Source organism: Glycine max, chromosome 15 (assembly GCF_000004515.6).
Source record: "Glycine max cultivar Williams 82 chromosome 15, Glycine_max_v4.0, whole genome shotgun sequence".
Taxonomy (NCBI): domain Eukaryota; kingdom Viridiplantae; phylum Streptophyta; class Magnoliopsida; order Fabales; family Fabaceae; genus Glycine; species Glycine max.
Window position 1 is genome coordinate 12,778,606 of NC_038251.2, and position 13,321 is coordinate 12,791,926.

Below are 13,321 nucleotides of genomic sequence, written 5' to 3' on the forward strand. Positions count from 1 at the left end.
TTTAGGAACTAAAAAAAATTATTCGTAAAACAAACACTCCTAGAATATATTTGATACATTCCATATATTCAGTATAATTTTTTAATTTTAATTATATTAAAATAAACATTTGCTAATGAAAAGTTAAAATAGTAATTCTCAACAAGTTCACAAAAAGATAGAGAAAAGAAATAAATCAAATAATATTATCAACGATATATATTAGTATAGAATAGAAAAAATAACATTCTATTATTTTAAGAGATATGAGTTCAATTCATGTTATTAATGTGAGACCTTATCAGTGGTGTCAATTCTGAAGAGCCTCGATCCAATTCAGAAAACTTTTTGTTATCTTAAAAAGAAAATATTGTGCTGGACCAATAATACAATTCGGTGCATGATCAATTTTTTTGGTTCTTGATTTCCTTCTTTTCTCTTGGTTTGTGTTGTCGTTGAGAAGTCGCACATAATCTTCTTCCTTCTCGATTTTCCTCTCCTTCGACGATTCTTAGGGTTTCGCTTCGTTCACCAACGCGCGTGGTTTCTCTTCTCTTCACGGTAAAACGCCCCTTCTTCTTTCAATCTTGCTTTCCCGATCTCTCTCTGCTCCTCTTTCCCACCGCTGCGACGTGGTTACGATTCGTCACCCGCGGATTTCGCAATTCGGATGCTGAAGATTGATGGATTGCGTTGTTTCGTGAAATAGGATTGGGCAAATCTGCGGATGATTTCGAAATTAACCTCGTTTTGGAACAGTTTTAGCTTTTAGTTCGGGGGGAATTGTGCGCTGTTTACTGTGATTTCCTTTTATGAGAGCTGAAATTGTTTGGTTTGAATTTGGAATTTTTTAGTTTTTGGTTGAGGTTTGGGGAATTTTTTTTTCTGACGAGGGTTTATGAACATTTGGTTGCAGATTTTGGGGTCGAAATTTGGAGTTTAGTTTGCCGGCATGTCCATGAGTGAGCGCAAGACTATTGACCTAGATCAAGGATGGGATTTTATGCAGAAGGGCATTTTGAAGCTGAAGAACATTCTAGAAGGGCTTCCCGAGCCTCAGTTCAGCTCGGAGGACTATATGATGCTATACACGTATCTATCTCTCTGTGATGCTTTGTCTGTTTGCATGTTCAGTCCTAAGTGCATGTTTGGGAAAAAATAGTTGTTTTTACTTTTTTTAAATCTCTCTTGGGATTCTTTCTTTAAAAGCTTTTTTGGCCTCAAAATTAGATAATCCATAGACTGCTGCACTGAGTGTTTTATGTGTCTAAGTAAAATTGTTTTGCTTGATTTGATTGGCTGTTTCCTTTTATAAGTTAGTTTTCTTTACATTGTATCGCAGGACCATATACAATATGTGCACTCAGAAGCCGCCTCATGACTATTCCCAACAACTGTATGACAAGTACAGGGAATCGTTTGAAGAATACATCGTATCAACGGTGGGTAATTGCAATTATTGATATGATATGGTTATTTGTTAGGATATATTCGAAATTCTTTTTTGGTATGTAATTTAGTGATATCTGGGTTTGCTAATTTCCTTCTGGGTTCTACTTGGTCAGACTACCAGTGTAATTAACTCATGTCTAATATTCTTGACCTTTTCTTTTTTTTTTTTTGGGGGGGGGGGGGGTGGGGGGCTGAAAAGGAGGGCAAGGCCCAGCTACAAACGCATCCTACAGGGGAAAGAAGCCCCTATAAGATCCTGCTAAAGAAGCTTATTACAATTAGCTTTAGGTTCATCCCAAACATGGAGGCCGAAAGTAAGAGCATAGCAAAGTTTGCTAGGCAGTGCATAGATTTAGTGAGCGCAATGTAATTTGTTTTCATTGTGCTGTGTGAAACACAAGATTCCAGGAACACTAGGACATGATACCAGTGACATCTTCTCTTCCTTTTAGGAAAATGTGTATCCTCAATTAGGTAGTTTTCAGAGGGTATATCTGTGTTATATCTAAAATCATGTTCTGGAACATTCAAACCCCAATTTGACCAGATAACAATAATTTTGACTTTTAAGTAGAAACAAAGAGTAAATGTTTTGGAAGTGAAGAATGCAGCACAAAACAAGGAACATAACATAGACAATAAAGGGACAAGAGGTATTTTCTAAAGAATAATAATTGGTAGGTAGCTGCACTAATGGGCAGGCTCAGAATGAGATCCACTGACAATGGTATTAGATTTAGACTGAGGGAGATGAGCAAGAGCATTGTGATTCATAAACTTGAAGAATATAGTAGATAAATCTGATGGACAAAAACAAACTTTCTTCTTGTATGATTGTACTGTTAGGCTAAGTTTCTATGTTTTTGAGAGAATGGGATAAAATGGAAAGGGGTTGTTCACCTGTCTTTCAATCATCAATAAAAGGATAAAATAGAAAGTAAGGGATTATAACTTTAGAATTTCAATATATCCCTTTGTAACTTTTTAAAGTATCTCAGTTAATGGGGAACCCGCCGATGACAAGATCTCAAAGTAACAGCAATGCTATTTTCATTCATCACCTCCAATTTGAAGTGGAATAAAAGGTAGAAATTAGAGAATGGTTCCCTCACATTCCCTTTCCATGCATAACTGTTTATACTTCAAAGCAAGGAAAATAAAAGTAACTTGAGTGGCAAAAAACATTAATCTATAAAATTGAAATTTTAATATGATGTATGGAACTGGCATTTTGTGCGTGTGCACACTCATTAGTTGACAGTGCTAAATAAGCTGTTATGGCGGCACTATAGTGCTATTGCATAGTGGAATCTCTCGGATCTGTTTACAACCCTGTCCTCTATTGCGGCTGCTATCATTGTTGTGGTTGCAGCATGTGTTATACATCCTCTTGCCATCTACAGCCAATTGAACTTTTGAGTTAATATATTCCAATTTTTATGTATTTATTTTTATTTGCATACGACTTAATTTTTTTATACATATATAATTGATAGATCTTATATTTCAACCGTTATGTGACATCCGCTTTATATGCCACGACGCTATCCACTATATGATTTGGATCAATGTTGTTAATGGCGGATGGCGGTTCATGGCGGAAAGCCAAAAATCCGCCATAAAAATATGGCGGATGGCGTAGCGGAAAATGACGGATGTCATGGCGGACAAAAAATACATTTTTGTTCTTAAAAAAACTATGTATCCTTTTCTCATATATTGCTTTTTTTTTACAAGTCGCATGTTACTACTCTTTTTTGTCCGCCGATGAACCTTCAGCAAGCAAGTATCCATTAGGGGGGTCGTTCAAATGTTTTCCTAAGGGTTTCTTCTCCTAAGGATTTCTTCTCTAATATGGCAGACCACTTCCACACTATACTTGCTATATCACTGAACACCTTGGAAGGAGGTGCATCCCGCGTGACAAGTAATATATTATACTTGTTCTCTCAGCTGTCTTAAGGTTGGAGCATAGCCTCTGTCACTAGCTATCAACATGACATGTGCCGGTGGAGGATTTTCAGAGACCCACCGCTTAAGGTGTTTAAGAAGAGCGTCATCTGCATTGTCTCTCCCAACAACACAAAATACACCTACTCTGGGTGTGTGGTAATGCTGAATCACTGAATCAAGAAAGGTACCTTGATTGAAGATGATTCTTATCTTGGGTCGTTCAACAAGCTTCTCCTGGTTTCGTCGGGATAAATCGTGTGCCTGGTGAAGCCGTAGATTGTCTCAAGATAGCCGCTGACTTTGTTGGCAATTAGAGCGGTCTCGATGTAATCATCAATCTGGGAAGCATCACACGATGAAGGAATGAGACAATTTTTTATGTCCCACCAAACACAAATTTGCATGAGGTTGGTGGGACTTGATGACAACGATGACGAGGGATAATGGGACCAAAAGGACGAGTAGAGGGGCCTGATACGGGGTGGACGACGCTCAAGAAGAGCGTCATTTGCATTGTCTCTCTCAACTGTACAAAATACATAAACAGTCGAAATGTTACTACTCTTTTTTGGCCGTCGATGAACCTTCATCAAGCACGTATCCATCAGGGGATCGTTCAAATGTTTTCCTAAGGGTTTCTTCTCTAATATGGCAGACCACTTCCACAATATACTTGCTATATCACTGAACACCTTGGAAGGAGGCGCATCCCGCGTGACAAGTAATATATTATACTTGTTCTCTCTCAGCTGTCTTAAGGTTCGAGCATAGCCTCTGTCACCAGCTATCAACATGACATGCGCCGGTGGAGGATTTTCAGAGACCCACCGCTTAAGGTGCTCAAGAAGAGCGTCATCTGCATTGTCTCTCCCAACTGCACAAAATACATACACAGCAACAGGCTCTGAAACGTTTCCTCTTCTGTTACTCAGGGGAGTGCTAACAACCTTGAAATAGCAACTTTAGGACCACATGAGGAGGAGGCCGTTTCCTCTTCAGATTGATGATTACATCGAGACCGCTCGCTCTGATTGCCAACAAAGTCAGCGGCTATCTTGAGGCAATCTACGGCTTCACCAGCGCACACGTCTTATCCCGACGAAACCGGGAGAAGCTTCTTGAACGACCCAAAATAAGAATCATCTTCAATCAAGGTAACCTTTCTTATTCAGTGATTCAGCATTACCACACATCCAGAGTAGTTTATTTCGGCTGTTTATGTATTTTGTGCACTTGGGAGAGACAATGCAGATGACGCTCTTCTTGAGCACCTTAAGCGGTGGGTCTATGAAAATCCTCCACCGACACATGTCATGTTGATAGCTGGTGACAGAGGCTATGCTCGAACCTTAAGACAGCTGAGAGAGAACAAGTATAATATATTACTTGTCACGCGGGATGCGCCTCTTTCCAAGGTGTTCAATATAGCAAGTATAGTGTGGAAGTGGTCTGTCATATTAGAGAAGAAACCCTTAGGAGAAGAAATTCTTAGAAAAACATTTGAACGATCCCCCTGATGGATACTTGCTTGCTGAAGGCGGCCTAAAAAGAGTAGTAACATGCGACGTGTAAAAAAAAAAGCAATATATGAGAAAATGATGCATAGTTTTTTTAAGAACAAAAATGTATTTTTTTATTTTATTGCATTGACCTTTGACTGAATCCCAACAATACTGGCCTCCGATTCTTCCACTTAGTTTTTCCTTCTTTAAGCCAGAAGGTAATAATGGTATTTGTAGGTGTCCATTATTTATTATTATTTTTCTACATGTGAATATTCCAATAGAACCAATGGATCATGTAACCATCCATTGGTCAATTTATATATGATTTGAGACTATCCTGAAGATACGAAGATCCTCTCCTGCTTAATCTGCCACTTTTGAGACTTGAAAAGCATGTGAACACGGATTAGGCCTACCAAATCACTGATATTTATCACAAAACTGTTGATAATCGTGGTTTTCCCAATATAATGTGCAGATCATGGTAATTTATTTTGAAACTTTTTAAAATGATTATGTAATTAACTTTTTAAAAAAATATTCCGCCATGGCCGTCATTTTATAACACTGTTGGATTATTGTCTGTCTTCCATTTTCCGCAATCCGCAATTGATTACACTGTTAGTTCATGCCCAAGACTGGACCTAGCTTGGAGTTTGCATGACTGATGTATGTGGGTGACTCAACATGACAACATTAAAACTGGATATGTTCTGATTGGGCCTAACTATCTCTTGAAATAGTTCAAGGGAGGAGGATTGCCCAAGTCTTATAAGGAATATTCTGGTCATTTTTCTAGTCAATGTGGGATTTCCCAACAGCTTTCATGAAATATTGATGTGTATTTATGTATTGCCTGTCTCGATCGTGTCATAATTTGTCTGAGGACGAGGGAATTCTGTATTCATTATTTTAGGGTTTAAGTCTTCCTTATCAGGGTGTTTGTAGTTTGTCTCGATGACAGTACGTAATCAAACAGCACACACACACATCTTTCATTTTCAGAAGCAATAGTTCATTATTTTAGATGAATTACTCTGGAGCTGAATCTTTACTCTTGAAGATACTACTTTGCTACCATTTTTTAGTATATATAGAGTATAAACATTTTTTATATGGTACTGAACCACTACTAATAATCTCTATGTATGTGTGTGCCAATGTGGCTTTGATTTTCACGTGAGCTCCATTTGCAGCAGTTATCTTTATAAACCCTTGAGAAAATGGTAAGGCATCCTTTTCAGGAAATACAAGTGGCAGTTGAAACTATCTACTAGATGGAGAAAGTTTAGAGATCTATGTGACTTCATTTTCATTTTACTATCTGCTCTTGGCAATGTTCAAATGACAACAAGTAACAAAACATATTGTTTCATTTTTTTAGCAGATACTGAGAGTACATTGATTTACCTTCTAATGACGTCATTTAATTTACCAAAAGGGATTCTGCACTGTTGTAACTACTTGTGTTGTATTGTTGTAATTCGACTTCTGTGTGTGTGGGAGTGATAAAGTGTTCTTATTTATATTGAGTCCATATGTGTACCTTATAAGTTGATAGCAATATGGTTGAAGTGATTCTCAAAGTTTGGGATTTGACTTCTGCAAAAGTGAGTGATTCACTGTAGAAGTAAAGGTAAGGAATTATATCTGTTTTTTTTAAAAAAAAAATCAAGGGAGTATATTTTAAAATATTTCATTTTTCATAGTTTGCCATACATGTGCATGTATTTTCATTACAATCTCAACCACTTATTTTTCAATTTAGTGATTATAACTAGTCACTTTTCCCTTTTAAGTGAATCTCTCACTTTAAAAACCCAAATCCCAAAGTTTGATTGGTCCTTTGTCTTATAAAGATACCCTTTTTTTTAACACCCTAAAAGCAATATCTGGTTGACAGTTGACACTTTCAAAATCACCAATTCTGATAGCTGACATATTCCATGATGAATTGGTTTCTTTTTTGGATTGGGGGAGTTGTCATGTGACATTTAATTAAATTTAACCACTAAAATTTTAAAAAGTATGTTTTCAATTATTTTTACAGTTTTATCTTTTACTGTTACTAATTTTGTTTCAACCCTTCATATATTATTATCACTTTTTTTGTCCAGGTATTACCTTCTTTGAGAGAGAAGCATGATGAATTTATGTTAAGAGAACTTGTGAAAAGGTGGGCAAACCATAAAATTATGGTTAGGTGGCTTTCTCGTTTCTTTCACTACTTGGACCGCTACTTTATTGCCCGGAGGTCACTTCCGCCACTTAATGAAGTTGGGTTGACTTGCTTCCGTGATTTGGTAATTTTACTACATACCTTGAATGTTGTAGTATTACAAATTTACAGCTGAACCATAGATAATGCTATGTCAATTTTTTTAATAGCTATTCTTGTTCATATCAGAACTCATAAACATACTAGATTTGTTGTGCTACTGCTAAGTAGATTGCTTTCATATTTTTTTGTTTCATTTTAATGCTGCTTCATTACAATGGGTTTTATATTTCCAGGTTTACAAGGAATTAAACGGGAAAGTGAGAGATGCAGTGATTTCCCTTGTATGTTTTCCTTTCTTTTAAATGAGAATTTCAATGTTTAAAAATGTAGATTAATTAACCTATCCTTTTTGTTCAAAGATTGATCAAGAACGTGAAGGAGAGCAGATTGACCGAGCTTTATTGAAGAATGTATTAGATATATTTGTTGAAATTGGAATGGGGCAAATGGATCACTATGAGAATGATTTTGAAGCTGCGATGCTCAAAGACACTTCTGCTTATTATTCTCGAAAGGCTTCAAACTGGATCCTAGAAGATTCTTGTCCTGACTATATGCTCAAGGTATTATTTCTCTGTGGTGATTACATTGATTGGTTTATTCATTTACAATATTGTATTTGTTTGGCTTCTGTTTCATATTGTGTCTTTCATTACAGGCTGAGGAATGCTTAAAACGGGAGAAAGATAGGGTTGCCCATTATTTGCACTCTAGCAGTGAGCCAAAGTTATTAGAGGTATGGTTTGCTCTAGTTTCTGCTATTTGGTATTCTACTGTGTTGAATGGAGTAATGTATAGCAACATGAAAACAATTGTTTATGATTATGATGATTTTTTACGTTTCCATTTTTTAGTTTCTGAACTTTTCTGTCTGTTTTCTCTTTTAGAAAGTTCAACACGAACTGTTATCTGTATATGCGAACCAACTCCTTGAAAAGGAGCATTCTGGATGTCATGCATTACTAAGAGATGACAAGGTTAATTTAAACTTAACCTACTCATGATATTCATAAATATTTTAAACTTATCCTACTATTCAAATTTATCATAATCTCATGTTTCTTTTTAATGGTTAGGTTGAAGACTTGTCAAGGATGTTCAGGCTCTTTTCTAAAATACCCAGAGGTTTAGATCCTGTTTCCAGTATATTTAAACAGGTTGTGACATCGAACCTAGATTTTCTATTTTCTTCCCTTGTATATATCAGCTAAAATTGGGGTCTTGCGTTTTTCTCCTTTTGCTCTTGGATTTTTTTTTTATAATATGGTTTCTCTCCTTCCACAACACAGCATGTGACTGCTGAAGGCATGGCATTAGTGAAGTTGGCTGAAGATGCAGTGAGTACCAAGAAGGTATTATTCCTTATTATTCTGTAGTTTTCTTTATTTTTGGTTGGTAGAGTTGTCCTCTCCTGCAATAATCATTGAAAAGACTGATATGCTTGATTTTTAAATCCTAAGTCTCAGTATTGAAGTATTTAAAATTCTTACTCAATAGTGGACTGATGGTAAATAAATAAGATGAAGTGATAATTTTCAACTTTGGTGTAGATTACCTTACTGTTCACATATCATGGCATGAAGTTTTCTGTCTTCAATTAATTTATGAAACACTGTTTCAGATGCTAAGAGAATGTAAAAGGGATTTCTGTCAGGTTATCTTGAATATTTCATTTACAACTAAAGAAGTGCAAATATATGTTTATAACGCTGAAATGTGTTTAGGAATATTTTCTACACAACTGTTGGAGCCATGGTTTGTATGAATTAGTTTTATTGCTGGAGGATGTGTCATGTGCCACATTTCCGACTAAAGAAGAGCAGATTAATGCTTATAACTTGAAATTGTATTTAAAAATATTTTATACGTAGACAGCTAGAGCCACATGGATATGATTTATTGACCTCTCTTAAGTCTTAACACAGGGTGTATGTGAATTTGTTCTATTGCCATGTGACATGGAGAAACAATCTGTGTTTTTGTATATACATGGAAATCAGTAGCTCTTTAACTGCTATTTACCAAGGAAAACAAGTATAAAAATCATAACAGTAGTAAATTAATAATTATATATTATATTATATGTTGTGATTTAGAGACCATTGTATCAGTATTCTGCAATCATTGAACGAGACAGAGACATGTATACGTTTACAATTTTGGTGATTTGTGATAATTGTTTGGGAAAAATAAAGGAAAGACACAAAGTTGGTCTTCCTCATCATGAGAAAACCTGAGATCTCATCGCATTCAATTCCAGAAGTTACTGGACATGTATGTGTTTTGGTCTACACTGATGTTACTAACTGGTTCTGTAGTAGTAGTAGTAGTAGTAGCTCTTCTCCTGGCATTTTGTTGTTTCAATATTCTCATTTCTCGAGCAAATTTGTTTCTAATTAATAGTGAATCATGGAACAATTTAAGTTTGCTGCTGAGTGCTGACACTTCTGTTACCCTTTAAATTAAAATGTTTACAGGCGGAGAAAAAGGATATTGTTGGTTTACAGGAGCAGGTAATCTCCTAATTTTCTAATTGTATAGTATAACTGTAATTTATTCATTTTTTAACACTGAAAATGATCTCTTTTTTTCAGGTTTTTGTTCGGAAGGTGATTGAGCTGCATGACAAGTACCTGGCATATGTGAATGATTGTTTCCAAAATCATACACTTTTTCACAAGGTTATGATCATAAAATAACTTGAAATTGTTACTTTGAATTAATATGTTATCTAAAAAGTTTTTATCCTACAGGCTCTTAAGGAGGCTTTTGAGATCTTTTGCAACAAGGGTGTCGCTGGAAGCTCAAGTGCAGAACTGCTTGCCACTTTTTGTGACAATATTCTTAAGAAAGGAGGAAGTGAAAAATTGAGTGATGAAGCAATTGAAGAAACTCTTGAAAAGGCAATACATCAGTCCATGTGTACCATATACCTCTATAAACATGATGCATGTGGTTTTGAGATTGAGGTTTCTTCTGTTTCATTTGCAGGTTGTCAAGTTGCTTGCCTATATTAGTGACAAAGATTTGTTTGCTGAATTTTATAGGTAAAACAGCTTTGGATAGAAAAATGATCATTTTGGAAATGTTTCTTAAGTTGTTTGCTATTACTTCTGAGTTGTTTTTGAGAACCAAACTTGATGTTGTCCCAAAGCTTTTTATTTCTTTTTCTTTCATGTAACAGAAAAGAGGATGGTTATTTTTTGTGAAAAACTCTAGATAAAAATATAGTTAAAATGGAAAGTAATAGTGGGGTATTTGGAAAATGAAGAGAGTGGATTGCAACTATTTGGAAATTTTACTTCTATAACTACCTTTACTACCATATACCATATTAGCTTACCTTTCAAACATTTTGTAGTTTTTGGGACAAGAAGTGAAGATAGAAAATGTCTTCTTGATTCTATAAATTAATAGTATGGATGCCAGGCAATATCCTCTTTGGTTTTGGCCTTTTGGGTTTTGATTGCTTTTCATGCCTTACGGTTCTCTTTGTATTATTTTTGTGATAAACAAAAGTTTGTTGCATCTTTGTGACATGATTGATGATACGGTGGTAGTCTATCATTGAATTCTGCTTTCTGTGGCTAATTTGAGTGTCATCATTACCTTTTTTCCTACTGTAAGATGCTTGCAAAAGAATAGTCAAACATGTTCTTGCGTGATTGCTTGTAGGAAGAAGCTTGCTCGAAGGCTCCTTTTTGACAAGAGTGCCAATGATGATCATGAGAGAAGTATTTTGACAAAACTGAAGCAACAATGTGGTGGTCAATTTACCTCAAAGATGGAAGGAATGGTTAGTCTTTTCAAGTCTTTGTAAATGGAGCTGGTATACTATATTCTACTACATAAGTAGAATGACAAAAGAAAACATTGGGTTCTGTGGCTTCCACCAGGTTACAGATTTGACATTGGCAAAGGAGAACCAAACAAGCTTTGAGGAGTATTTAACCAATAATCCTAATGCAGACCCTGGAATAGACTTGACGGTTACAGTTTTGACTACTGGCTTCTGGCCTAGTTACAAATCTTTTGATCTCAATCTTCCAGCAGAAATGGTATTTGGTTGTTGATAATAACTGTTCAGAATTTATTGGCCCAGTGTTTAATTCAACTTAACTAGATTAGTTCATTCTGGTTTACGATTAACACCTCTTACATATTTTAGGTTAGATGTGTTGAAGTTTTCAAGGAATTTTATCAAACAAAAACTAAGCACAGGAAACTTACTTGGATTTATTCCTTGGGAACCTGCAACATTAGTGGGAAATTCGATCCAAAAACTGTTGAGCTGATTGTAACAACTTATCAGGTTATATTTCTTTTGATACCCTTATGTGTTGAAGTGTATGTTTATATCCTCATTGCTTCATTTTTCATTTTGTATGTCTACAGATATTTGTATAGATTTCTTTGTACTTACTCAATTTTGTTTCTTTCTTTTCAAAAGGCTTCGGCATTGCTTCTATTTAATTCCTCAGATAGACTGAGTTATTCGGAGATAATGACTCAGTTAAACTTATCTGATGACGATGTTATTAGACTGCTCCACTCCTTGTCATGTGCCAAGTACAAGATTCTTAACAAGGAACCAAACACAAAAACAATATCTTCTACCGACTATTTTGAATTTAATTCAAAATTTACGGACAAAATGAGGAGAATCAAGGTACAGTTATCTTAAAAAATATTGTCTATTTGCATACTTATCTTGATTTCTCTATTCAGTTTACTGACTACCGACATGTAATTCATCATGCAGATTCCTCTTCCTCCTGTTGATGAGAAGAAAAAAGTAATTGAGGATGTTGACAAAGACAGAAGATATGCTATTGATGCCTCAATTGTGCGTATTATGAAGAGTCGGAAGGTGTTAAGTTACCAACAGTTGGTAATGGAGTGTGTTGAGCAGCTAGGTCGCATGTTTAAGGTTTGTATTCCACCCCATTTCTAACATAATTCGCTTTGTTTGTACGTGTTGCTCAAAATCCGGAATATTTGATATGGAATAATGAATTTGCATTTGCACAGCCGGATGTCAAGGCAATTAAGAAGCGGATTGAAGATTTGATCTCTCGAGACTACTTAGAGAGAGACAAAGACAATGCAAATTTGTTCCGGTACTTGGCTTGATGTGGTCTTGACGATTTTGCAAAAGAAGTGGTGGTTACTGCATTCGATACAAACAGCAAAACAAGAGCATCATATTTGAACATGCAAAATATCAGTTTCTCCATAGTTTCCTTGGAAGGAGGAGCTGCGAGTGCTTGTACATTTTGCCTCCATATCCAGGTATGGATTACTGTAGATGTGTGCTCCTGTTGGAGAAGTTGTAATGAATTCCATAAGTAGGGCCAGCTCACTGGTACCTTCACTTCCTTTTCCTTTTGATTGCTGCAGTTCCATATGATGACAACTTAGTTGATGCCTGTGTTAATTATTTCACCCAACCCCCATAAAGGAAATAGAAATCGTGTAACACTAGTTTCAGTTAAATTGTAGTTTTATTGTCGTCTTCAAAACCATCAAGTGAATGGGTATCTCAAGGATTTCAAGATTGTGCCTGTCGTCATTGTCGCCTTTTATTACGTGTTCTTCCGGTGAATGCTTTATATGATAACTCCGAGGAAATGGATCTTATACTTTCACATCTCGGGATATTTGGATTTGTCATACTAAGACGTGACAGAATAATATTATACTTTCAAGTTTTTTTTTTTCCTGCAAAACTCAAAAGTATACTCTCCCTTTTTGTGTTGTGGCAATGGAAACTTATTTTGGGTGAAATTTGAGAAGACTTTGAATTCGAACAATTTCATCAAATTTGTATTTGAAATATGAACACTATTATCAATTCAAGTGCTGAAATTACAGTGATCATGGTTATGAATTAAAATGATCATGCTTATCGTCAAAGAAAATGACTGATTATACTTTTGGAAACTAAATTGGTTGGTGTTTATATACGTTTAATATTTTAAACATTTTAATATAATTATGAAGGATAAATAAATAGTTAGTGTTAACTGTTAAGTCTAACAAATTTAGAGTCATAAGCAGAGTTTAGTCTGACGCATGAAGTTGGATGACCACCTGACTAGGTTAAAAAAATATAAAATTTAATTCGGTTTGGCTATTAAAGTCAAAGTTG

The 13,321-nt window shown here is 35.5% G+C and overlaps 1 protein-coding gene across 1 annotated transcript; it reads left to right on the forward strand.

Annotated features, from left to right (window-relative positions):
• Nucleotides 1–230: 230 nt before the first annotated feature.
• Nucleotides 231–12,725, forward strand: LOC100784626 (cullin-1). Its single transcript, XM_003546328.5, has 20 exons — nucleotides 231–540; nucleotides 896–1,071; nucleotides 1,322–1,421; nucleotides 7,007–7,192; nucleotides 7,404–7,451; nucleotides 7,530–7,733; nucleotides 7,829–7,906; nucleotides 8,058–8,147; nucleotides 8,247–8,327; nucleotides 8,460–8,522; nucleotides 9,648–9,683; nucleotides 9,765–9,851; nucleotides 9,924–10,073; nucleotides 10,162–10,217; nucleotides 10,846–10,966; nucleotides 11,067–11,228; nucleotides 11,339–11,482; nucleotides 11,621–11,839; nucleotides 11,933–12,100; nucleotides 12,202–12,725. Exons 2-20 carry the CDS (start codon nucleotides 932–934, stop codon nucleotides 12,301–12,303), a joined length of 2,235 nt encoding a protein of 744 aa, XP_003546376.1. The 5' UTR covers nucleotides 231–540; nucleotides 896–931; the 3' UTR covers nucleotides 12,304–12,725.
• Nucleotides 12,726–13,321: the final 596 nt, after the last annotated feature.